The sequence below is a fragment of the Apteryx rowi genome, unplaced genomic scaffold, assembly GCF_003343035.1.
Source record: "Apteryx rowi isolate R43461 unplaced genomic scaffold, aptRow1 scaffold_770, whole genome shotgun sequence".
In the NCBI taxonomy this organism is placed as follows: domain Eukaryota; kingdom Metazoa; phylum Chordata; class Aves; order Apterygiformes; family Apterygidae; genus Apteryx; species Apteryx rowi.
In genome coordinates, this window is record NW_020451061.1 from 169,649 (window position 1) to 195,710 (window position 26,062).

At 41.6% G+C, this 26,062-nt stretch overlaps 2 protein-coding genes across 11 annotated transcripts in view; one reads left to right on the top strand and one right to left on the bottom strand.

Annotated features, from left to right (window-relative positions):
• Positions 1-567: 567 nt before the first annotated feature.
• Positions 568-14,681, bottom strand: DDIAS (DNA damage induced apoptosis suppressor). Of its 5 annotated transcripts, none has more exons than XM_026088534.1 (7): positions 14,376-14,680; positions 14,079-14,141; positions 11,552-11,680; positions 10,443-10,604; positions 9,431-9,548; positions 3,452-3,540; positions 568-932 (listed from the first exon to the last, which is right to left on the bottom strand). In XM_026088534.1, exons 3-7 carry the CDS (start codon positions 11,662-11,664, stop codon positions 821-823), a joined length of 594 nt encoding a protein of 197 aa, XP_025944319.1. In that variant the 5' UTR covers positions 11,665-11,680; positions 14,079-14,141; positions 14,376-14,680; the 3' UTR covers positions 568-820. The 5 variants fall into 5 exon arrangements, with proteins under 5 accessions (XP_025944319.1, XP_025944320.1, XP_025944317.1 ...); XM_026088535.1 differs by having other exon boundaries at positions 839-1,318; positions 14,376-14,678; XM_026088532.1 differs by lacking the exon at positions 568-932 and adding an exon at positions 2,006-2,163 and having other exon boundaries at positions 14,376-14,681.
• Positions 14,682-14,885: 204 nt separating this feature from the next.
• The window catches only part of PRCP (prolylcarboxypeptidase), a 53,359-nt gene continuing 42,182 nt past the window's right edge, over positions 14,886-26,062 (top strand). For 3 of the 6 annotated variants that reach the window (XM_026088542.1, XM_026088544.1, XM_026088541.1), the window contains exon 1: positions 15,391-15,509. Coding sequence is in view for 1 of the 6 variants with exons in the window: in XM_026088545.1 (XP_025944330.1) it covers positions 15,387-15,509 (123 nt within the window). In the remaining 5 variants the exon portion in view is untranslated. Of the gene's footprint in view, positions 14,905-15,333; positions 15,510-26,062 lie in introns of those variants that run through there. The other 3 variants (XM_026088546.1, XM_026088545.1, XM_026088540.1) reach the window with 3 other exon arrangements.

Genomic DNA, 26,062 nt, shown 5'->3' on the forward strand with positions numbered 1-26,062 from the left:
CTGCAGGGTTTATGCGTGCTGCAGGCACGCATTGCTCTGTGCATGCATCTGCTTGGTGCTGAGAGGCTGCTCTTCCTTGCAAGAAGCATGTAATTTGTGGGATGTGCACCCTTCTCCTTGTTATTCAGTGGCTGAACAGCAATGTCATGCAGAAAGCCTTTGCTGTGGCAGGCCTTGGTGTGTGTAAATAGGACTGAAAACATTGTAGGAGCATGTAGACTCCCTGCAAAAAGGGAAGAACTTGCACAGGGAACAGATGCAAGACCACCAGGCTATGAAAGTGAAAACGATATAGCTTCCTTCCTCTTCTCCATCTTTTCTTGTACAAGCTCTTCCTATAGAGCACTCATGAAGCTCAGTGCAGAAAATACCAGCTAGCTGACAAGGGTGTTTCACACAACCATGCTTTTTGGTCTTGGTAAGAGTGTGCAGTCATCTCCCACGAAGCACAGGTGATGTGACTGCCCTGCATTAATTCCTATGGTATCTTATAGCTAGTCCTATCCGATTTAAAATCTAGTCTTGATTTAGAGTTTTCTAAGGACAGGGAATTGACCACACAGTTGGTATGCTGTTTCAGAGTTTATTACCTTGATTTAAACCTGCTAGGTTTTATTCTTTTTGCATACAAAAATTTAGAATTATATCAYGTCAGCTTGCACCAAAGCTACCACTTACCTGTAGTATGTGGGCGAATTATCCACTGAGTAAAATCACTCATGCTGGATGCAAGATTTTATGTCAGGAAGCTGTCAGGTATACAATGTAGAAAGTCTGGCAATGTTTTAGTGCTAGCTGCATCAAATCTCTGGCATATTACTCAGGCTGAATTTAATCCCCACGATAAAGCAGATTCATCACAAAGAGAGTCCAGTTCATCACAAGGGAATCCTAAGAGCCAGTAATTCCATGGTCTTGCATGATGTGGAAGACTGTAGCAGAAAGCAACTAGTTTCAATCATACGCTTTGTTAGGGTGCTGATCTGTTATGTACCCTTCAACATAGACTTCCCTGTTGCCAGTGATTTGAGAATGAGTAATGCTGTTCTTGACCTCCACTCTCTCCTTTTATTTGTTCTACATAAGATATAAATGCAGATTTACCAGGTAGGTTGAATTTCTTATTCCTTTTGACCCTTGTAGATTCATCAAGTAGGATTTTACTTGCAAATAAGAAATGCCTTTTTGGTTATCTTGTTTTCAGTGTCACTGTGTAGTTCAAAATGAATGCTTTCCATGAGGTCTTTTAGTAGCTGAAGTCTCTTGGTCTAATTAGCTTGTTCCATAGAAGATCAGATGGMTTTCTTTTGAAAAAGATCTGTATGGATCAGACAGATCTTATCCCCCTACATAAGACATCCTGGAATTCTGCAAAGCCCTAGCACATCACCTGGGGCCTTCCTCTCCCTCAGGGTCCCTCTGAATCCCTTGAAGTCATGGGCAATCTGTGAGGCAACCCTTGAAGCCACATCATTAATGTGCAACATTTCCGTCCCTTCCCCCCGCCCAGAGATTTTTTCCCCATATCTTTGAAAGCTAAGGCAATCTGAGTCATCACTTTGTTCCAGTGTAACAGGACTTAGTCCTGTTATTCACTTGTCTTTTGCATTTCTTCCCTAATCGTAGTACTGAGACCCTGACAACGATTGTGTTTTCTACACTAGCCGATCCTATTGGCAGAAAACTGTCTTGCAGCTTGACTGAACAGCCACGCATAGGTACAGCTTTCTGAGCACTCCTCACTCAGCTAAGTGGCTCCTCAGAGGTGTTCTCATATCCCTGACAAGTAAGTGTGTAATGCTTGGGTACCACTAGCAGTGTGGTGTTCCTCCTGGCAGTCAGTCTGCCTGTCCTTGTTAGTCCCTTCACTATAGAGTGTGTCAATGAGTTTATGTAAGTATAAAGTACAGTGACAGCATATAGTTCAGCTAGTGTGATCTGAACCCACTTTGTACACGCATGTGTCTTATTCAAGTGGTGTTTTTCTGATTTGCTATGAACTTACTGATGTTTAGCAAAACGCCACAGAAATTCAGGTATTAATTCATGCATTTGGCCACTTGGCAGATGTGTTTCAACCCGACCATGGTCAGACCTCCAGTAAACAACAGTGGACATCTCTGAGCAATGCGCAGCAAAAAGTTCTCTCCCCCTCTTGTGGTGCTGTGGCAGAATAAGGATACATTGTGGAAACCAAGGGCCAAATTATCTTCTATTATAAAGAATCACAGCCCCTGCTGAAGTGGTTTTGCATGCCCTCATCCTAAATATGTGTTTATAACATCTTCCCTTAAAGCAAACCCCAGGCTTTGGCAACATTCCCACAACGGTGCTGAAATGGAGAGATCACTGAAGCTGAAATGATTACTTCCATACCCTCTGGCTGCCTGCCTGAACAGTGAGTGGGAGTCTCTATTTCATGTGTTATGGTCGTATGTATTTCCAGGCACATGTGTCTGAAGGTCGCACCCAACTGCACTGCCTGCCTGCTTGGCAGAGATGCCAGCTGGCAAAGATGACCTAGTTTGATACTCTAAACAACTTTTGAACAGACATAACATTGGCAAATGCAGGCACATGCACAGACCTAGGTTTGCTCACTTATGGCACACACTAGAGTATTGTGCTACTACTGTCACATCCCCCTGGCTGTGTCAAGAAGTCCTGTCCTGCACAGAGATCTGCATGTTTATCACTTATAGCATGTCATTGCTGTGCTGGTTTGGCACACATCACTGACACAGCACTTAACAAGTGACTCCACTCACAGGTAGGATGTTTGAAGTTACTTTRGACATCAAATTATGTTTAATTCTCCTTTTTTTTTTTTTTTTGGTATAACTGCACCTGTTTTTCTTGTGTTTATGCCTAGGATCCAGGGACTGCAGAGATCTAGGCTTTGACCTGTAGGTGAAACCCTCTTACAGAGGCCAGCCTCCTCCCACCACCACCTACTGTTCCAGCATCCTTTAACACTAGAAAGAACTTTTTGTCTGTGCTTCAGTAACTTGCTGAGTAGGACAGCAAGGAGAAAAGATGGCTTGCTGGCTAAGATCTTTCAGCAATAAGCAAGAACTAGGCTCCATGTTTGCTTAACATTGAGCAAGTCTCTGAACTTCTGAGCCTCAATYTCCTCAAATATAAGTAGTGAAAAAAAAACCCTGACTGCTATCAAACATCTTTATGAAGTGTATTTACCAATGCTGACCTGCTGCATATGCACGAGGCTATTTTCTTTGTTCAGCCTGCAGGAACACTTGCAGCATCAGCATACCTGTGCCCTTGGTAAGGGAGGGTGCATCTCATTAATACTCTGCTTCTTCTGCAGAAGAAACTCGTTTAACTTCAGACATCCTCCTCCACTCTCTCTCCCTCCCACTCCCACTGAGAAATGGGTTTGAATAGAAGGTGCAGAACTTATGGTAGAGACTGAGAAACTGAAAAGGCTTACCTGTAAGTTACACAACGGTGATTCATGCTAGAAGATAGTGCAGAACAAGGTGGTGAGAGAGTAACTGCACTCATACTTTCCTGAGTGTCCTGAAAATAATGAGCAGGGAAGTTATTAATTTTACAGAATAGAAATGTGAAAGTACAGAAAGAGTACAGCTCAAATTCCAAAGGTCTTTTTTTCATCCATTCAAAGTATGGTTTCCTTGGTGGTCTTAGGCAGATCCTGCCTCAACATGCTGGTTTGTGTGTACCCTGTGCACCAGTGAAGTACCTAACTCTCCTCACACATTGGGTAAGGAACAAGATGTAGTCCAGGGCTCCAGAGTCTTAATGTGAGACCAAGTGAGTGTAAGGTTAGAAAAGTCATACAGATTCCCAGTAAAAGGCCATCTAGCCCTGAATCCCAACAGTGACCAAGAACAGACGCTAAGAAAAATATACAGGAACAAGATTAGCACAAAAYGATACATTCCCAAAATATTCTTCTAACTTCCAGCAACTTCTGATTCTTAGACTTGCTCAGCCAGAGGTCGCATCTGTACAGCTATCAGTATTGATAGTTTGTTCCTTGCAGAGACACAAGACTCTCCTGAATGAGCAATGAGCCTGGGTCTTAAATAGGTACATTAGAAATAACAAAGTGAGAGACCTCCAATAAATAAATAGATAATAAAATATAACTTGTAGCAGAGAATGAACTGAACAGAAATCTCCTGGCCTCCAGTCAAAACACGTACTATGATATAATGGTACATACTTATTTTATACTTATTTTATGCCTCAAAAAAAAATCACAGCAGATAATGCTGAGAAGCAGTACAAAAATTTTCAGACTGATGGGTTCCTGYGCTATCAGATTCCAACATCCTTCTGTGGGACATGTCCTACCAGTTTGCTGCAGCAGCCCCAAGATTTCTCTTCTCTACTCCAGGATCCCAAATGCAGCTGTTTTAGGTAGAGGATATGGAAGATCCCAAAGCAAGGAAGAAGAAAGACAATACCAGGAGTCTGCCCCAGCAGACTTTAACTTGAAAAAGCCTACAAGAAAGCTGGGACCTGTTACTAGCCTCTCAGTACAGCCTCTCCCCTCACAAGTCAACAGAATCCTCTATGCACCAAAATACAAGGCTCCTRCATGGTATTTTTTGATGAATTCTTTGATGAAAACTTGGCCCCTCTACAGACATTCATCAAGTAAGAAACTGGAGTGGACATGGACTCCAGCGGTTCTACTTGYGAGGCAGAGACAACACTGAACCTTAGAAGACTTCACCTACCTGTACTTGAAAAAATGAGATTAAAAGCTCACACATTTACATAACCATTTATTCCATGTTTTAGAGTTAATCTACAGTAAAACAAAGCAACAGCAAATTCCATTTTACCCAACATCTCTGCAGTGCAAAACTCTGCAAATAAACATAACTCATCGTAGGAACACATATGTTAATAGGTGTATAAATAATTTATTTGGTTTTAAACAGCTCTTCTCTTCATCTGGCTCCCTTCCAAAGTATTAAAAATAATTACAAAGAAGACAGTATAAAAGCATCATTTTTTAGTATTTTGGCTTATGGAAAAAAGGGCTCTGGCTCCGGGCTTGGAAGAACAACTCGGGAGACCAGCCAGTTGTCCCTTGCAATATACCTCYGGAATAATTTGCACATGAGAGGTGATTCTTGCCTTCTGAAGCAGAACAACTTTCCAGGACTGTATCATTTGAAAACAAGGCCCTGGCAATACCTGCAGATACAGGAGTTGTTAGAATCCTGGCTGTATTCCCAGGGCTTAATTTCTCACTTCTGAAGCATGTATTTCCACTGTTGAATTTGCTTTCAGAAGTAGCGTTCCTGTCAGTGTACTTGCAGGTAGATTGCAAGTCAGTAGCTGAGTTAACTGTTTTAAACTTTAAAGATGCAGTTGGTTTCAATCTTTTGTTTGTAGATGGAGGGATCCACTCCTCAAAGTCATCCCCAGGCAGTCGGCTGTTGATAAGGGACTGCTGTGAAACAGAGCTATTACTTTCTTTGTCTTCCTTGTTACYTGGCCTTTTACGTTTCACTGATCTGCCAGTAAGTTGCTGCAGCAAAGTGTTTTGAAAGGAAGGCCTTGATTGTTTACACTTGGAACGGATTTTAGTAAGATTTTTAGGTGTGAATATAGTGATAAAAGAGCTTCTTTCCCCARTGGGACATATTTTTTGAAGAGGTTTTGCCACAGGAGTTGACTGTGAATAAGGAACAAAGTCTTGAGCACTAACTGAATTACATTCTGAATCACAAAAGGAGTAAGTTACCGGTGTACTGTGTTTACTAAAAGCAGGAGGGGACCTATGTAGGGATGATCTATGTTTTGAATTGTTACAGGGAACATCTACAGAATCAAGCACCAGTTCAGCTGTGCCCTTTTCTGTCAAAGCATCTTCCTGTAATGAAGAGTTGCATGATTTATTTAAGAATTCTACTGTCTTTGCTAGTTCTCTTGCACTTGCATCAAAGAGATCAGCAGAGGCATTGTAGCTGCCTCCAGGGCAGCCACTGTTCCCCAGCATCTCTCTCTTATTTATACTTCTAAAGGTATTTTCTTGCAGTTCTGCCAGTGGCTTTAATTCTCTTTTATATGTCCTTTTTGTATTGTTGGGAGTTGCTGGATCAGAATCCCATGCCCCCAAGCATGTAAGATCTGTTTTTTGACTTGGTATGTAAGAATAATTTTCTTTATTCTCCCAATCAACCAAACAGCTATCATGTGCAGAATGTACACAGGCAGCTGTCTTGCTCCTTTGTAAACACAAGGTTCTTCTGTGTTCAACAGTACACTGTAGGCCAATGAAAGAACAAGCTGACTTTGAAATGCCAATATTTGCTTCTTTAGACTGCACAAATCTCCTCTTGGATGGAGAGGGCTCTGATGTAACTGCCAAGGACTGTGATGGAATCAGTTGGTGTGGGCTAGATATAAAGAGAGATGCTCCACATTCTTTGTTAGTTGAAGATAAAGCACTACAGAAAGACTCATATTGTGACACCTCATCTCGTGGAGGATTTGGATTTGACTGAAAGCAAGGAAAGGGTATGCTCTCCCAACTATCCTTTTCCACTGGTGACAAGAACTTCCCTAATATGCTCACTTCATGCAAATTACCAGCTACCAGGGTTTGCCTAGGAGATGATTCGACAATATTTGTATCCAACTTGCTACTTTCAACAAGGGCATGTTTGCCTATATCAAGATTGGGTGATGTTACAACACTGTTGTTGTCTTCTATTCTGGCTAAAAATTCATTTAGACTTTCTGAGAATGGGAGCTCATCCCAAAGCATGGAATCTGTTGGAGACACTCCAGCTACATTTACATGATTAGAAGGTGAAGCGTGTTTCTTGTAAAAAAGGGAGTTGGGGGATTTTTCTGGATAGAAGTCATTTCCACTATTATTCTCTGGGTAGGTGTTTTTTATCCCAAATTCCAAGAGATTTTGTAATAACCTGGAACTATTATCAAAWGAACACTCTGTCTTTGAAGAGGAAATTCTCTCAAGTTTGTCAGGTGCAGAGACATCGTTAGTCTGATTAGACTGTGAACTCAATTCATTATTCTCCTCTTTATTCCCTTTCCTCACAGAAGAGCTGCAAAACTGTGAATCCCAAAGAGTTTGATTGTTGAGGCTTACGGTGCATGATTCTGCAGAGACAGGCCTCTCCTCTTGTTCATTCTGTTCACTCATCAGCTTTTCCATTTCCAAAGATGAAAAGTCTGCTGTTACCCAAGCAACAGATGAAGTCAGGCTGAAGGACTGCTGCCAGGACCCTAAAAAACTTTCTCTGCCACTAGATTGAACAAAACAGGAGTTTCTGCTCAGACTAGACAAGCTGCTGAGCTCACTGACAGGCTGATCTGATGCAGCTGAAGATGCATCAGGTAAGTAAGAGCTGCTATTGCAGCTCCTGAATTTTGCAGACTGCAGGAGCCGATGGAAGTAGCTGATAACAGTAAAGCCAGTAACAGCAGTGTTTGGCAGGAAGATCTGGCAGGCTGTAAGGTTTTTTGTACCTCTGTTAATTCTAGAACAGTTTTGCAAGATGCTGCTGGCAACAGAATGCCCTCCATCTTGACTCACACAACCCTGCAGGTGGGGGAAAAAAATTAGTGCAATGCTTTGTTTTGAGACAAAAAATAAAGATTTTAAGGCATCACTTTAAAGTCAGGCTTAAATTTAGGTCTCACTTTTTGTCAGGATTTGCAGGGAAGAGAAGAGGAAATGGTCTGTCACAAACCAGTATTCTCTGGGAAATAAGCACGGGCAAGGGCTATAAAGGGCATCACAGCAAGAGGTGCTTTGCTTGTTGCAATGATGCAGAGGTTTTTTTAGATCTGGGAAAAACAACCAAGAATTTTAAGAAAGGACTCCACAGAAATTTTCTTCCCCCCATTAGGGCACCAAGGACTCTGGGGCTTCCTCCAGTGGTGTTCTGTGCAACTGGCTAGCTGCCTAATGTCCCCCCACCCCGTATAAATCTAGCAGGCACTGGGCAGTACTTGAAGCAAAGCRTTCTGGTACCAGATACCTGACTTGGCAGCTCAGCTGTCAAAGCCAGCATGATATTTCCTACGCACTACCTCCATGAAAGGCAAATAAGCTCCAACCTTTACCTTCTCAGATTTACTTAGAGAGCAGTGTTTCAAAGGAGCTTCAGCTGTAATTCTTTATAGCATCTGCTTCTCACTACATGGAAATTTCAGGTGGAAAATGACATTTAAAAACAGAAGGAATTATCTAAAGCCTTGAGAAGTGGATAAACTCTTTCCCGTCCCCCTCAAGATCTGGCAATGCCAGAGGACAAAAGCAGATATAGCTGTCTTCAGATTCAGCAACCCCCTACTCCCCCAATCTATGCAGGGGGTAAAAGCTGAGGCTGAAGACTTAGCTGAGGACAACGCCCTTTTAGGCAAGTTTGGGGGGTAGGGGGGGAAAAAAMCCCAAATCCCCCACGTTATATTAATTCTGAGTTTTATTTGGGAGAGTGCAATTGTATGCATAGATTAATGCCCAAAGGCTGAGCAAATGATCTTTAAATGTATGCTTAGTCCTTGTGCGTCCATGAACAGCAGCAAGGCTGCTGGTATGCAGAAGGATTAGTTGTATTTCTAAATACATCAGACCTGGAGAGCTGGTGAATGATTCTGGTTAAATCAGATTAATCTAGCCCTCTAACTCTCATTACTTAGACATTGTGTACTAGGAAAAACCTCACATCAGATACAAACCTTGTGGTACCTGTTGGAAAGGAAAAACCTGTGCCAGATGGGATTTAGTTCACAGACTTCATAACATGAATGACTCACATAAGCCTCACTTGAGCAGAAGACAGTTTCTACTGGAATATTTGTTCTTAATATTTTCTAGTCTGTTAAACATATAAAAGAGCTACAGATGCTTATGCTGAACAGCTCTATTTTATCAACATTTTTAAACACTTTCTTAAATCCAGAAGCATCAAAATGCTGCAGGGTGCATGTGTGCACATTTGTGTCTCTCCCTACATTTCAGGCACCAGGAGACTAAGGAAAGTATGCAAGCGTGGAAAAGGTAAGGCAGTGCTTACAAAGACAGTCTTTGTTTCTTGAACTGTGTATTTTTTTATTTTTATTTTTTTTAGAACATACGGATTCAAAGCTGTTACTGACACACGCAGGAGTTAGGGTTGCTTTTCAGAGAGCTTGGGCAACCCTGACTGTCAAGTCAACTACTGCCATTCAAGATGGCTTTTGAATCCAATTAATTTAAAATAACCCAGCAGTCAGTAGGAGAAAAGAAATGGAATTCTTCCTATGTCCTAGCCCTAAGTTTTCTCCTCTGTATGCTGAAATTTCCAAAAGATATTGTATATGATTGTTTGCTAACTCAGTCTATGCTCCCACTTGGCTGCAAGCTAATGAAAAAAATCATTATAAGAGTGTAATGTGGATTAAAAGTTACCTTCACTCCAAATATAAATCTTTTTCCAACGAAACAGGTTTCAACTGCTTGAACTAACATTCCTGGAGATGCATCTTTGTTTGTTTCTCCTGACAGCTGATTAAAGTCTTGAATATACCTTGAATAAAAATGCATAGAAGTATTGCATCAACAGAGGAAGCCTTGCATAGCATTTCAGTTGTAATATAGGTAGGATATACTTATATAACACAGAGAAGACCCTGTGTTAGCTTGAACTAAACATGGAATGAAAGCTAGATGAGGGATGAACCTATAAATTAAATTGTCTAGTTTGCTTAATTTGTTAGTAAAATAGAAGTAAATAAAACCACTGTGAATAAGTTTAATGCACACACAATTTTCAGGGTTCTCTGTGTAGTTGTGAATTTTGTACCAATACAGACTTGTGTATTATAATGCTGGTATTGCTTACACATCCTGCCTGCAACTTTATAGCAACAGCAGCATCCATGTTAAGACATGCAAATAGTTGTTTTTCATAGTTTACAGTATTACAGTGGTCTAATACAGAATGCTTGCCATGAGAATGTTCAAAACAAACCAAAGACTATTTGTACCTTAACACTTTTCTTCTGAAATTATGAGGAAAAATTGCGTGGAAATGCCACCCTACATAGTAATTTGCCATTAGACAAACATTCATTCATCTCAAATAAGGGAAGAAGGATGCAAGGGAGAAGGCCAACTAAATTGCAAAGCTCACTTAGCATCTGGTAGCTGCCTTCAATAGACAGTGGAGGATCTCCTTCACAGAAGTAATCCAACTTGAGATTTGAAGATTTCAGGGGGTAGGGGTGGGGGTGGAGACATGGACACAACCCAAATCCTTTAGCCTTTTCTCAGGGTGAGGGCTAAAAAGGAAATTCTGGAAGGGACAGTTTTAACAGCTTCTTCCCACTTCTCTCACCACCATCCAAGCTCATCTCAATTTTTTAAGGCCGGGGGAGGAGGGAGAAGCAGTTATATAATTAAGAAGCAATCCATTCCTTACCTTTGCAAATTTCCAGCAGTGACTCCAAAGAAGGGATCTAAGCAGCCTCCAAACACAGTAATGTCAAACAGATCATTAGTGTCAGCAATCTTTAGGGACAATCTGTATCTGTAGCTTGCATCTTTAGCTTCACCTGTGCAGCCACATTTTAGACAGTTAAACCTGACAAAAGACAGTAGAAGTTAAAAAAGAAAAAAAAACGCCCTTAGAAATTACAGGATTCTTTCCTATTCTTTGCCCCTTGAGGCATTAATCCTACCATATATTTAGCAAAGCACCTTTAACACTGCTAAATACCTCTGGCTTCTTCTATAGAGCTATTAAACATTAGCCTGTTGTGAAGTTGGAGGGTTACACTGTGCTTTAAAGGACCTTTGGGGGAGTAACTTTGAATTTCTTGGCACTCCTGTTTATTTGCATTTTATTCTCCTCTGGAATTCTTCTTGTAGCTTTCGTAGAATACCTAGTTTACAAAAAAATCAGCAGGAAACAGTGCTATCTTATCTTCTAGTTTAGCACTTGAAACAACAGATAACCTTGCTTTGCAAAGCCAGCTCCTATTTAGTGCTGATATTCAYTGATCTGGTGTTCTTCCCTGTGTGATAGATTTGACATGACAATGGGAGCAAAAAGGAAAGCCCATGTTTCTGGACACACAGTTAGTGGAACAGTCATACAGGATAATCTGATGTATTACACGTACATGATGCGGAGAAATCAAAAAAGGTTAGGAGCCTCTCAAAATCTAGTCCTAAATCAGCTTAGTTCAGTTACACTAACGGCCTTCCAACACAGGAACAGCACCGAAGAATTGGACTGCAGGGATTCAGTTGAAAGCCATTAACATACATCACTTGTTCTCCTAAACTGTCCTTCAGTATTGTATGGCACTTAACACAATAGAGTTCTTGATCCACAATGATCTTGAAACTGCTACAGGAATACAAAAGAAAAGAAATAGCGCTAATTACAGATATTTAGGCTATTTACAACTTATTTCTACTGTTGATGAATTTTCAGCCATTTCTGTTTTAGCTTCCTGCTCAGCTCCCAGAGAGCCCCAAGGCCACCCACAATTAACAGTTTGCAAAGCCCTAAACACAACATACCTCCTAGAATCCAGTATCAGCCTAGAAAAGCAGCTTTGGCAAGCAGGATAGATGAAGCAGGAGTTCTGGATGGAAATTACAGAGGCAGCCAAGAGTGCTCTCCCACCACTCATGAGCTCACAGCATCACCTGAAAGAGGTAACTCAAAATGGTTCAGTGAGTTCTCACTTTGTGAGATATTAACATGGACAGCTGCTGTCCATGGTTGTTGTTGTTGAAAGGCAGCCTTCAGGAAATAGTGATTTCTGTTTGTAACAGTAGCCCAATTCAGTGAACTTCTATTATTCTATTATTATTATTCTATTATTCAGTGAACTTCTTAATTACTCCTTTAAAGGGAAAAAAAAAGCTTCTTGAAGATATGCATTAAAAAGCAAATGTTCATGTTTACAAAACATTTCAGATAAACCATACAAACCCCACTCATATTTTGAGAATCTTTATCAGAACTATCCTTGAATATAGTACTGAGCAAATCTGTTTGATTTTTTTTGCTTAAGCAACATGGGGTTAAAAGCAGAAATGACCCATGCATACAATTCTGCAAATACCTTCAGTTCCAACAGTTCTGAAAGGAGAGGATGCCCAGCAAATCTTATAAGGGCTTGCAATAACGATTATATTCCTGTCCTTTGAGGCAACGGGACAGATCTACAGTATGGTTTCAACAAAGAGGCCATGCATATCTGACAAATAATGGATTATATAATTAATTAAGCAATGAATTACTCAATGAATGACTCAATTTATATTATTTCAAATGTCCTTTGCCTCAAATAGAGTCACATTTTATTTACTTATGGGTTTTAAAAGCTAGGAACATATAATAGTTTCTAAATTAGTGACTTCAGTACTACTTCTCCCCTTTCTCTTTCCCATAATTTTTTTGGTTTTCATGAGTGAATCACCACATTGTTTTAGGTGCAGATTACTAGACTGCAGAAATATAAATCTGTATCAAAGATTTTGTTCCAAAGTAATCAAATAAAAGCATCAGAGGATTTTGTTTAAATTATGCGCTTCATTCAAAAATCACTTACAGTTTATCCAACACATAACTAAGATCAGTGTATAGATTTTTGACATTCTCACTAGAAAGCTGGTATAAATGACAAGGCCATTTGTTCATTCAGCCATTCAGATAATTTTTAATTAAGAGAATGTGGCAATGGGCATATTTAACCATGACGGCTCACACATTAAAAAATGGCATTCTTCTCAGTCAATTCAGTCTGACAGACATATTGGAGTACAGTGTAGCTCCATAAAATGACAGAAGAACCTGATCCCAAAACTTTTATCAAGCTACAGGCAACAATACTCTGAAGTAATTCAAATTACAGTGTTTCAGCTTAAATTACCAAACGATTTTAAACAGCTGAATTAAAGGAAGTCTTATAAATCCTCCCTTGCAAAAGCACTTCCATTGCAGTAATAACTAAATATACATCTCATTTCAAGTTAAGCTGCAGAATAAACTCAGAACAGAGAATCTCAGCTTCTATGTGTCCCAATAGGAAGTGAATACCACACCTTCATCCCATAGCTCCCTCAAGGAGACAGAATGTCAAGGAGACAAAGGAGACTCAAGTATGGCTTTTATGGGTTAAAAGCCATATATCATATAAACACAGGTATTTTGTGTATATTTTGCCACAAAAGAGTTTAAGTCACAGTCTATTCCACTTCACTTAGAGGCACTGTTCTCAGCAGTCTGGCAAAAAAAAAGATCTGCAACATAACCATTAGAAAAAGATGAGTGACTAAATTTGTTATTCTGAGTAGTTCAAAGGAAAAAAAAATAAAACCAGACATCAAAATATTCCCTGTGGCAGAAAGGTCTGGAAAACAGATGCAGGAAGAGGAAAGAGCTTCACTAGAGAGCCAAGAAAAGTCTGCTTTTCAGAATACGTATTAATGACGATTCAATTGACCTAATGTATTCAAAGGTGCATGCTTTCAATTCTTGCCAAAAACAACTATTTTGTTTTAGTTATAGTAAAAGATATCAATAAATAGTGCAAGGAAAACATGTCAACGTACAAAAAAGAAGTAATAAAAATAAATTTGATTTGTAAGTTCCCAAAAACATAGACTTGGAGAAATCAGCAGGTTTTTTATAATCCAACTAGTTTTCAACTCAAAACTATACAGTCAAAGTATACTGTTAGCTATTTGAATTTTTTAAATGAAATAAGCAGACGTATTCTGGAAAACTTACCAAGCATTTTAAGTATTTACTGAAATATGGGAGGTAAAGTGGAGTAGGTATTTCCAGAGGCTTCGTTATGAGTGCCCGTAAAAGTGACAGACTCAAGATCTACACGTCTATTTCTCTTGCATAGAAAAAGAGTGCTCATTATCTGGACATAAGTTCTTAAAAAAGAGTACAAATAGAACTTATTATTATTATTTTTTAAATCCTTGGACCCAAATCCCCACCCAGGGGCCGCATAACACTTCACGCGCTCTCCACCCCCGAACTCCAAAGCGCTTTCCTCTTCAACAAGCACGGGTTTTTCCTTACTTCTCTCCTAGGTTTCGCTCAGTGGCTGGTGCCCTCTAGCGGGTTCGTCACTTCAAACGCTCCCTAAGAAAAACCAAACACAGACAGTTGCGACAGGCCTCACCCTGCAATTTTTAACCGTAACCAGCAGCCTCCTACCGCCCGAGCCCTGAGGCGCTCCCGCAGCCAGCCAGGCTCCGGCCCAGCACCAGGACCCGAACGCCAGACGGAGCCGCCGCGTTTCACGCCACCCCCCACCGCTCGCCCTCGCCGTTTAAGCGTTAGGTTACGCTCAGCACCCAGGAGCAGGTCGGTTACCGAAGCGCGTTGAGCCTAGCCCGACCGCGCCGCGCTTCAGCGCTGTTACACTCCGCGGCCAAGCGAAGTTGATACCCCCGGGCCTAGGGGCCTCGCTGGAGGGGGAACCGGGAGACGCTGCCCCGAAGCGAGGAGCAGAGGGTGCAGGAGGCGCCGCCGGGAGCGCGGGGCCGGCTCGGGAGGGCTCGCGCGCTCGGGAGAGGCCGAGAGGCAGCTACCGCTGCCGCTGCCGCTCCCGGCCCCCAGCCCCGGGACCCGCCATCCGCGGCGGCGCCAGGCCCCGTCGCTCGGCGCCCCCGGGCAGCGCGCAAGGACCCGGCACTGAGCGGGACCCGGAAGGCGGAAGGGCGGAGGTGGGAGGTTGCTAGGGGCCGTTGCTGGGGGGCGGGGACAAGGCGGCGCTCACCCAATCGCGGTGCAAACCCGGAGGTAGGGGCCGTCCCACCCCTCCAATAAGAAGTGAGGGCGCCAGCCTCGCTCTCACGCGTCCCTCCCACAGCGCTGCGCCAAGCGTCCGTCCGGGTGCGCGGTGCGTGAGTTAAACAGCCAATCGCTGCTTCCTTACAGGGCGCCCTGCGCGCGGCCCCGCCCCCCGCATGCACGCGACCAGCGGCGCGTCTCCCCGCCCCACCACCACCAAGCCAGAGCAGGGTGGCCAGCGCACCTTCCTGCTCATTGGCCAATGGGAGCGCCCGCTTAAGCAGCACCGCAGCCAACCGTGACCGCTGGCGCGAGCCATCCATAGCTCGCCAGCCAATCAAAAGGCCCATTATTTCGGTCCGCCCCCCCCCGCCACGTGTGGGAATAGCCCCTCCCCCCAGGGTGGTTCTGAGAGAGCCCTCACAGTGGGAGGGCGCATGCGCAGCAGCTCCCCCCGCCCCGCCGCTGGGCCCCGCCGCCCCGGGCGGGCGCCGTGCCCCCACATGGCCGGCTCGGGGCAGCCCGCGGGGCGGGTGCAGGAGCGGGGCCGCTATAAGGGGGCGGGACGGCCGGCCTGCGCTCGTCCTGGCGATGCTGCGGCCGCCGCTCCTTCTCCTCCTCCTCCTCAGCGCGCCCGGCGCCCTGGCCGCCCCCCGCGGCCGGGGCGCAGCGTCGCCCGCCGCCCCCTACCTCACCCGCTACCTCGCGCAGCAGGTAGGAGCCGCGCCGCCTCGCAGGGCCCGACCAGCGGCTCGGGGAGGGGGGAGGGGCGGGGCGGCCGTTAACGGCTTTTGGGGGGGTGGGGGGGGAGGAGGCGGCGCGTGCGGCGGCCGTTAACGGCTGCGGGCGCCTGTCCCGGCCGGACAAGGCGGCTCCTGCCTTTCCGAGCCGCCCCGCGCCTCAGCGAGGGGCTCTTTGGGGGGCACCTCAGCGGGGCATGGCTCTCCGGCCCTGGATGTCGGTGCGGAGTGGGGTGCCGGGCCGTGAGCCTTGGGTCTTGTGCCYTGGCCGCGGGGAGATGCGGGCGGGCGAGGTGTTTAATGCACGGGCAGCGATGTTAGGGGCGGGAACGCCTCCAGTGTCAGCTTTGTGGGAGGTGAGCAAAAAAAAGAAGGAAAAAAGAATTTGGAAAAAAAAAAAGAGCAAAATGGGGAGAGCGTGCTTTCAAGGGGAACAGACATAAAGGGAAGATGAGCCGTGTAGGCTTGTTCTGAAGAGCTACAAAGTAGTTGCAGAATCAAGCTCCCTGTCATTCGGGCTCTGAGAGGAGGGCTGGGAACAGTTTTTTTCAGAAATCCCTGTACTGAGAACACGACTGTTCCACAAACTGTTTCTGGGTTGGGAACTCTCCTCTTCCAGTGGTCTGTTTGCATAAATCATGGACTTCCTGTGTGTTAAAAGCCTCTCTATTTAATATTCTTCAATCACTCAGGTAGTGATTTGAGATTTTGGTGCCCTCATTAGTTCTAGTGGCCCTTAAACTTCCTTTGATAACACACTGCAGAGATCTTCTGTAATTTGTGGCCTGTGTTGGACAGGATATCAGTCCTGTGGTAGTGTTGTAACTCTAAATGTGGCACCTGTCATTCTGGTGCATTTGTTGTCGATGCTGTCATAGTATCAGTGATACTAATTGTGTGCTCTGGTCTGAACCATACTTTGTCACTGCCCTATTATTCCTGCGTCCCCATTCCCTCYGAGTTGTTGTTTCATCTGGCTGTTCTCTTCAGGTGTCCGCAGAGAGCACAGGAGACAGAGGCAGACTGTTTCCTTCGTTTGCCAATGAAGTGGYAGAGCTGTTGTGTATCTGAGATCTGTGGGCTCTGGGAGATAGGTAGCTAGATGATGGGAGAAGGGAGGAAAGTGACAGTGGCACCCTGTGAAAGAGGATGCCACATCTTGCTCCCTGCATTCTGCTCCATGTTTCTCCTCCCCTCTCACCTCAAGCAAAATCATACTGGCTAAGAGTGACTGCTGTAGGAGAGAGGAGTCATATTCACAGGCCCTTAAAACTTTAGTTTCCTTGTCCAAAGGCATATTAGTATTGCAATACATGGTAGGAGACATTATATTCATGTATTTTTGAATTCATATCATCAGTGATCTGCATGCTGTTGTCTGCTACTTGAAAGATATAGGGCTAGCATAAAAGGTGTAATTACGTGAAGGTTATAAGACTTTTTTATCAGTAGCATAGCATGCAGAACTGACAGCTATATTCTTCAGCCCTCATGAAATGTGTGCTTAGTGCTGATGTCTGGGAGCTTGTAATTACATTAGGATTCTGTAGTGGAACATAAATACCATAATGTTCTCACTAATGGGATTTCACTGACCTTCTTCCCCCCCCCCCCCCCCGGTCTTGAATCCCTCCTGTTACATTTTCTTTTCCTAAGAGCTGACATTTTAATTAAATGTCAGCACCGTAAACCTCAGAGTGAGGCTGCAGATCATCTCAAGTTCTAATGGCTAGAACTGAGGGGAACTAAGAGCCAGGCATCCTGTGTCTAGTCCCAGCCCACTACCAACTCACTGTTACCTCAGGCAAGTCCCAGTATCTCAGTTTAAACTGATCAACATATTAAATAGGGATTATGATACTTTGCTACCTCACATGACTAATTATTAACTTTAAAGATGCTTACAACATGAATCATTGCTTCTGTTCCCTGCTGATGATTCTTTTTCTTAGCTAAAGTTCTTGTTTTGATTCCTGTTTTTCCCTTTGATGATTTTTAACATAAATTTAAATTATTTTTATAAAATCATGCAATRTAAAAAGACATTATAGTACAGCAATGTATTATGCTAAGTCACAAAGAAAACATGTTTTTTTTATGCCTGTTTGTATTAAAATTTCTTGAATAGAGGCTTTATATACTTAACACTTCAACAAAATCCAACTTTGAAAGGTTTAAATAGATTCCTTGCATGAGTTCTGTTCCTTAAGAGTTCTCTCTTGAGCACTATGAACAGTTCATTAACTTGGCACATTGAAGAACTTCAGCAGTTCAAAATTTTCATATATAAGTTAAGAAGGGATTGTTTAAACAGTTCTTTACAAAAGAAAAGTGGAATTGCAATGCTTAAAGGGAGCTTCTTGATACTAAGGCATATAGGCCTTCTGTAACATGGTTGTGGGTTTATTGTCAGTGAGAGGCAATGATATTTGTTTGTTTTTATGAAAATGGGGAAACAACAGAATTAGACATTTCATCTTGACACTAACTTACATTAAACTTCCTCTTCTTTACTATTTTAAGTGCCAAACACTTATTTCTCCATGTTCTATACTTTAGTCCTGTCAGCATAAGTCAGACAATGCCTGGGTCAGTGTGACTGGGATCTTTAGTTCGTGTGTCTTGCTTACTGGACCACGTATGTCCATGCTTGCAAATCTTATTTGCTGAATGTGTAGAATATAACTAATGAAGAGGTGTGGCTTGTCCTCATGTGAGCCCTTAATTCTTGCCATTTTTGCTTATTCACTTTTGGCCTTTAGAAGCTTYCCACCCCACACACCCTTTTCTTTAATACTTTATACATTTTATTATTTTAGCTTGGGGTTGTGACTTTTTTCCCCTTCATAAATAACTGGTAACTTTCAGCCCTCTAATTCTCCAAAGCCTGAATGAAATTACCCCAGTATAAAGTTAAATTAAGTTGACATAGATTATTTGACAGCCCTTTTAAGAAACTGTGCTAACACTCACATCTTTACATCAACAAATTACATCTGTCTTGGGGGAGTTGGTCTCCTTTTCAGCTCTCGTGCTGTAGTAGTGTCTTCTGTAGGTAAGACTATTCTTGCCTCTGCTTTGGTAGCTTGCTCACTAAAATAGTGTTTGTGGTTTGTGTGTTAAATTATTCCATTTAAAATTGAACTTTACAAAGAAAGAGATGATATAGAGCTGCAAGCAGAAGACCACTATCTGAATGACTTCTTTTTGACCAGCTGTGTCAGTGACCACAATGCAAATTCATTGGAAAGGCTTGGCATTCAAGAGCCATTTCCTTCTCTTTGCCCATGTAGTAGTAGTCTTTTTAGCATAGTGGGGAGGGTCAGGAGTTGGGTAGCTTTTCTCTCCTTTGGAGAGTCTTCCCTTGTACCTCTACATTTGTGTTTTCAACACACATAGCAGCGTTTTAAAAAAACCATAGCCTGAGAATTTATGRTGCTTTATGTGCAATACTGCTGACAGAATGATGCCTTAAATTTTCTGATACTTGAATGCTTCTTGGGGATAAACTGTCTTTTCRGAAAAGAGTGAATGTGACTTGTCTTCACTCAATTTCATAATTGATGGCTCTGGAGGACTTAATGTGCTGGTGTGTTCTTCACCACAATCGTACTTTGTGATTGCATCACTTGTAAACTGCTATGAATTGGCCTAAGAACCAATRCAACATATGCAAATTAAACTTTGTTTAGCACGTTACAATTTCTCAAGCCTGTTTCTTCAATCAGATTCAGTCTTTCATATTAATATACACATCTCCAGAAGATGGGTTCTAGTTGCTTCTAATGAATTTCTAGTTTTCATACATATGGGAATATTTCATATCTTAGTCAAGCCATTTGCAACTCTTTTTGCTCTATAAGCATCTGCACTTCAAATTGTGCGTGCATAAAAGGAAGCTATGTTGACGCTCTTAAAGTTTCAGAAGCAGTGCATCTTGATCTTTTCCAGCTGTGTCAGGTGTCTTTAGTATCCTATTTCATGTTGCAGACTGAAGTTTGAGGCATAGAAAATGTAGGCCTKGGGATTAGAAGTGCAAAAATTAGAATGCAGGTTTCAAGGAAGAAAAGACAATTTGGGAAAGACTGATAGGGAGAAGAGAAGCTATATTTTTCTGACATGCTGCTTCTTGTCTTACAGGAATGGCCAATTTAGAGAAAGCTAGTGAATCTCAGAATTTTTCTGCTCCACCTGAAAACAGCTACTACAGCAACCCTCCCTCCCCCTACACACAATTCGACTTCAGTCAGATCAGTGTATAGATGAGGAGAATAAAAAGTGAAGAGCCTTTTTTGATGACAAAGCTGTCTTAGTTTGGATTAAGATAAGAGTGCAGTTTTGTTTTTAAATGTTGCATCTGTTATACTCACAAGAATGAATCTTATAATTAAGGAACAAAATGTATTTAATCCAATTCTGCATTTTTTTCAGTCTTAGAAATTTTGAAGGTTGCATGTAAATGAATGTTACTAAATATGTTTATATACAACAGCACTGTGTATGGTGTTTTAGTACTAATGAAGTAATCCTCATCCGTGGGGCTCAAACTCCCTTATAAAGACAGACTGAGATTAGCACTTTTAATTCTGGTTAGCAATTTTATTGTGACTCAGGTTGGCCTCTCGGAATGGTAATAAATGTTGGGAACATTTAAGATGGATTTATTTTTTGTGTCTGGCAACATAACACAATAGCCCTTTTAACTTCTGGTGAAGGAAAAAACAAAGTGCTTTTTGCCTAGCCCCTAGGTACCAGTTAAAAGTAATGTCAGTGGTTACGGAAGAAGTGATGATGATGTTTGGTGAATTACTTAGATTGTATGTTTTACTCATCAAGTAGTACACAAGGACTTGGCAACTCTCACTCTGTGATTTCATAATGTGATTTTAAAAATGGAGCTGTAAGCTATAAACCAGGTCTATAAGCAGAAAACAATAGCTCTTGTTCAGTGGACAGGAAATCAAGGAAGTACTTGTTAAAGCTTGTTAGTGAATTTTTATTTTTATGCACTACTTATCTGCAGGTCACAATGCAGGCATCAGCTTCTCAAATTAAACAGGAAACACTTAATTTCCTCACAACTTGCAGTCCCTTTCTTCAAGGCAGCAGTTAATACGGAGACCACAAAAAGTGTCAGTAATCACTCCTGTCTCTGAAAACAAGTATTTTTGTCTCTCAAGCAGCACTAGATTTAATCATTAAAAAGCCATAAGAAGTCACTGAACAATTCCTTGAATAAAGAAGGYTTAAAGGACTAAATAACAAATCGATGAAACTGCATATAGCTGAATTAGAAAGTTATTTATAAATACCTGACCTGCATGAGGTTTTCGGCAGAGATGAATGCTGTTAATTTCACTGAAGTTGTGCTGACTTGCACCAGTTGTCTTTGAGTTTCTAGTAGTTGAATTGAAACCTTGAATCTAAATTTCTCTTTGGTGTGTGTGTGTGAACTTCAAAGTGGAATTTGATATTAATGGTTTGATTGGTTTCATCATCTCATTTGAAGAGATCAAGACCATCCAACAGCATARAAAGTCACTGTGGACTATGCAGATAACTTGTAACATATGCCAATTTGGTGAGAGACAGTAGGCTGCATGTTAGATTTATTTTTAAATCTTCAAAACCGGAAGTATCTTATTTTTCTTATATGTCATACATCTAATTTAATGTTATATTTGAAAAGTGTTCTTTAGAGTTTTTTTTCCTTTCCTTTTGTATTATCGCATAGTAAGGACTCTCTTGTCCTTGTTTTCATAGATTTTCTGGATGGACAGTTTGTAGGGAAGTTAAACCATGGTGCTCTTCTGTATTTCTGAACTGTAAACCCATGGGCGGGGATTCTGCCGTTCTTTGTTCAGGATCTGGCAACCTGGGCCTTTTATCTCAGCTGGCCATTAGATAACGGCGTAGTAAGGTGTTGGGTTTTGCACTTTTGTTCTCTCTGGATTCTTGCATATACTAAGCTGTGGTTCTGGAACTTGCAGAAACACAGAAGATTTCCTGCTCCTTGGCTGTAAACGTTGCTATTCTGTAAATGCTGTTTTGTCCGCTAATCAACTTTTGTCTAAGACAACAGATAACTGATCAATATTTTTTCTCATTTTAGGACTAAACGAAACTAATACTAAGATTAAAATTTCCAATTCTGGAATATGTAGATTTTATATCTAAAGCAGTGAAACTCAGAAGTTTAATGGGAAAACCAGAGTGCACTCAGTGCAGATGTTTGCAAAATGATTAATCTGTTTATTTCCAGGTATGTGAAGTCAGAGAAATAAGGACTGGAGAATAGGAACTGCATTTCTTTTCAGCACAGTTCAATAGATAATGTCCTCCTTTTCTTGGTGTATGGGGTTTTAACATTTTTTATTTAAAACTTAGATGCTTTCTCCCATGCTTTATTTTAGTTCAGCCCTGACATGCATGGAATGCTTTCTGGTACTTGTTGTTGTTACATGGCTACGACAAAGTGGCACTGTCGGTTGTCCTGTGGTCTGGTTGCTGTTCTCTAAACATGCATAGTGAGCAACTTCAAAGAACAAAACTTCTGATACTTGTGGTCTGCTCTTTCTATCCTTAAGTTGACAGAACAGCTTTTTCTCTCTCTCATAAACTTTGTATCTTGTCTCTATGTAAGCTGATTGTCAAGCTTAAGGTGAGAGTGATTAGTGGAAGATGACCTGGGAAAGGTTTTTGTAGAGTAAGATCCAAGAAGCATCTCTCTTTTTAGAAGAGAGTGTTCACTGAAAGGCCTGTCTGCATGGAATGTGAATATATGGTGAGTAAAGATAAGGACTTACTGTGCACGGCCTTCTCCCTCTGGCTGCTCTTATGGGCACACTCGGTGCACTTGCTTTCTGTTCTGCTTAATTTATTCTGCTCCCAAAGAGAGTAAGCTTCCTTGCATTGTGAAGTAAAAAACCTTCCTAAAGGCATCCACAAAGAGAGTTAGTGTGAGAAAGCTAGTCAGAGGTAGGCTTGCATGGTGATTTCCATGCAGTAGCTTCCTGTTAAGACAACAGGAACAGAAAGTGATGGGCTTCGGGCCCTTTGACTTCAGTGGGGCTTGGACTGAGTCCAGCTTGAACTACAGGAAGTGAATGAAGGCAAAACTAGCATTAACAAAAATGTTTGATTTATGCCTCAAATAGTAGCTAATTTTTCCTTACTGTCTGATTCCCTGAAAATGGGGTCTTCCACAAAAGCTGTTCAAAACCATGTGCTGTTCTGGAGATGCTGGCTTTCCTATTGTATTTTCTACGCAGTGATAAGTGGCCGCCTGCAAGTGTAGAGTTTTCATTCCTGCAAGTCACAGTTACTATGGTGGAACCCAAGATTCCTTCAGCTCCTAAGCAGGAACTCGCTGTTCTACACGCTGATGGCAAATCACTATTAGCAAAGTCTGTGGAGTGATTCGGAATCTGTTCTGAACAGATTCAGAACTAGTCTATAACAATATGTTCTTGCCTGTTTTGAAGCAGAAAGAGAAAAATAGGGAAAAAAAAATCTTTTCAGATAAAAATCTGAGATCTTTATAAGGGAAAACTGTTGCTTTGCAATGAGAAGAAAAGCATCTGTGGCCCAACTCAGTTCTGGGTGTTAATTGCACTGGTATAAAGACTCGTTGTGTATCTGTGTGTTYGTTAGAGCTTTTCAGCTGCTGGAGAGCTTTTGCAATGGTCATGGCAACAAACCTGGATGTTTCTGCTTTAGAGCAATCTGTAGAAAAGCTTATCAGTGGCAGAGATCCAAGCGTATTATTTCCCCAAATACTACTATCTCCTTACTATCTGGTCTACCAATGTCGCAAAGCCCTGCAAGTAGATAGTTGTTTTTTGCTGTTTGTATGTTGCAAACATCCCAGAGTAGCAGCTGGTGTGGGATTATGGYTTTTTTGCTGTTGCATAAGGCCTGTATGAGTAGTTGCTTCTTCCCTGTTTTGTTTTCTGAAATGTTTTTCCCCCTTCTCCCATAAATGCTTAACGAAATTGGCAGCTGTTAAATAAATGATCCACAGTGGCATGTGTAAAATCCTTAGCACTTAGCCCTAAGTAAGTATTGTTAAGTGTCTTTTCATACAAATAAACAGACATCCCTGCACTGAAATGTTATCTTGCCTGTGCTTTGTTTAATTAGAACAGCTGGATGGACGACAGGACAGTTTTCCTGTTCATTTTCACGTTGTCTTGTCTGTTTTCTTCTATGGATTCCCCTGGCATGCCTAGGATTATCTGTAGAAAATAAAATACAAATAATAGTGGTGAACTAGAGCTGGGAAAATAATGGAATGGAGCAACTTTGCTTGTAGCTCTGAAAACCTGGGAAATAAAGCAGTTGTAAAAGTTGAAACTTTAAACAATTTTTGGAGGGATAGAGGTGGCTTAAAATATTTAATTTGTACAAATCAAAATATTTTGTCCCACTTCTGAAATGCTTTCTTTCCCCAGGCCCATGTTTAAAGAAGGCTGAGAAAGCCTTTCAAATGAAAACAGTTTTGATCAGGGAAAATAAAATTTTGGAAAGTTTTGTTTAACTAATTAGTCTTTTTCAAAGCTTCAGGACTATCTCAGCAAAACTAGAATAGATGTGTTTTGTTTTGTTTTTTTATACAGCTTCATCTGTGACAAATTGAAGCTTCATGGACARATTTGTTCTCTACTCTGGAGTAAATGTTCCAAGTGTTCCAAAATCTTCCAAGTGTTGATTGATTTGTAATTCAGTCTGGAAGGAAGATGGAAAAAAGTCACAGGCCTTTGTCTGTTCTGGGACTGAGACTTTTCACAAGAGTGACTTTATTTTTGCTGGTGTTTTGCATCTGCTCACTGCTTATTTCAGCCTTATGGACCAGTGTGCCTGGAGTAATCTATCTCTGAGCTGTTGGTTCCCTACTCCTTGCCCCTTTCCTTGTCCCATGGAAGYGTCTCATTGAGATAATGCCTTGAACTGAAACATTAATGACGTGAACATTCAATGTATTTATTGCCATAGTAATTTGTTCCAAATTTGCATAGTCAGTTGATTCTCAGGAACACAAGCCCACCCATTGCTTGGAGAAGAACAGGGTAGCAATGAAATTGAAAACTGTTTATGGCAGTGTCAGCAGTAAAGCTGATTGAAATGATTCTTGTCATCTCCTGATTTGATCACGCATGTTCTCCCTTTAACTGGAGCTTTGCCACCCTCATCTGTGGGGCAGAAAATTTTGGGAGGGCTGGAACCTTTGACAGTCCTTCCAACTGGAGAAATTGTAATAAGGAGTTATGGCCTTACTGTGACTACTGGAGGATTTTTTGCTTAAGTTTTAAAGTCCACAGGCACGTTGAGCTTTATCTTACATGATAAGGAAAATCTGGAGTTTCAGTTACAGCACAAAACTGTTAATAGCTTGGCCTTCAAAAACAACTTGTTCTTCCTATTCACCTTAGTTGTTTAGATTTTCAAAATAGAAATAACCTTTCTTCGTATACTGGTTGGGAAGGGACTTGTTTCTAACAAGGCCTGGCATGACTAGAGCCTGCTGCTATCCTACAACATAGCTGTTCAAACATTTTTCAGTYTTTTTCTTTGAAATGCCTTGACCAAACTGTATGATACACAGCAATAGTAGAGATCATGTCTGAGGTTTCCTTGTCAGTGCTTTTTAATCACTGCAGTAATAGAGTGCTAAAAACAGACTTCCTTAAATGGTTACAGCCTCCTTAGAGCAGATGACATGGTTTCTGCAGCATAAAAGAAGCTTCAGTAAAAACATGAAGCATGATTATAGTGGAAGGCCAATGTGCTCGTGAAAACATAGTCATGAGGTGCTTCCATGATGAGACACTTAAGCCTGCATTCATTTTGGTGCAAACTTGTAAGCTTGTTCAGGGAGCTCATTTGGCAGCTGGGGAAAAGTTGGTAACTGTTGTTCTAGAGCATCACCAGTTGGATGGAAGTTAGTATCAATTAATATATAAAAAAGCACGTATTGTTGTGTTGGTGTATTTTGTTAAACATGACGAATTAATGAAGTAAATTTAATGATCAAAACCTTTGAATTGCCCCGTTGTTATGAGGAGTTTAAAACTTTTCAATGACATCAAGATTCTGTCCTTGAATTCAATTTTTTCCTTTCTACTTTGGTGTAGGACTTTCAAGGTAGTGAGTTCATGTAGCCAAGTGCAGCAAGATATAGTTTACATCTCCCTCCTCTTCCATAAAGTATCAAATGATTATGTATTTCTATTGTCCCATGCACAAGTACCAGCTTCTCAAGAAAAGAATAGAGAATCCAACTGATAAATACCTTGCAGAATACCTAATTCCATGCATTTAAAATGGAAAAGATGGAAAGCATAGCTAACCTTCATATTTAAGCCAGTAAATTGTCAGGTACAAACTGAGAGAATATTTGCAGCTGTCAGTGAGATGAAACAAAAGATCAGTCCTGGGAGGCTGTAATACACACGTGTGCAAGAGGGAGAAATGCAGGAACAGGGATAATGTCAGGGAGGGAGGCTCTTTTTTTTTTTTTTTTTTTTT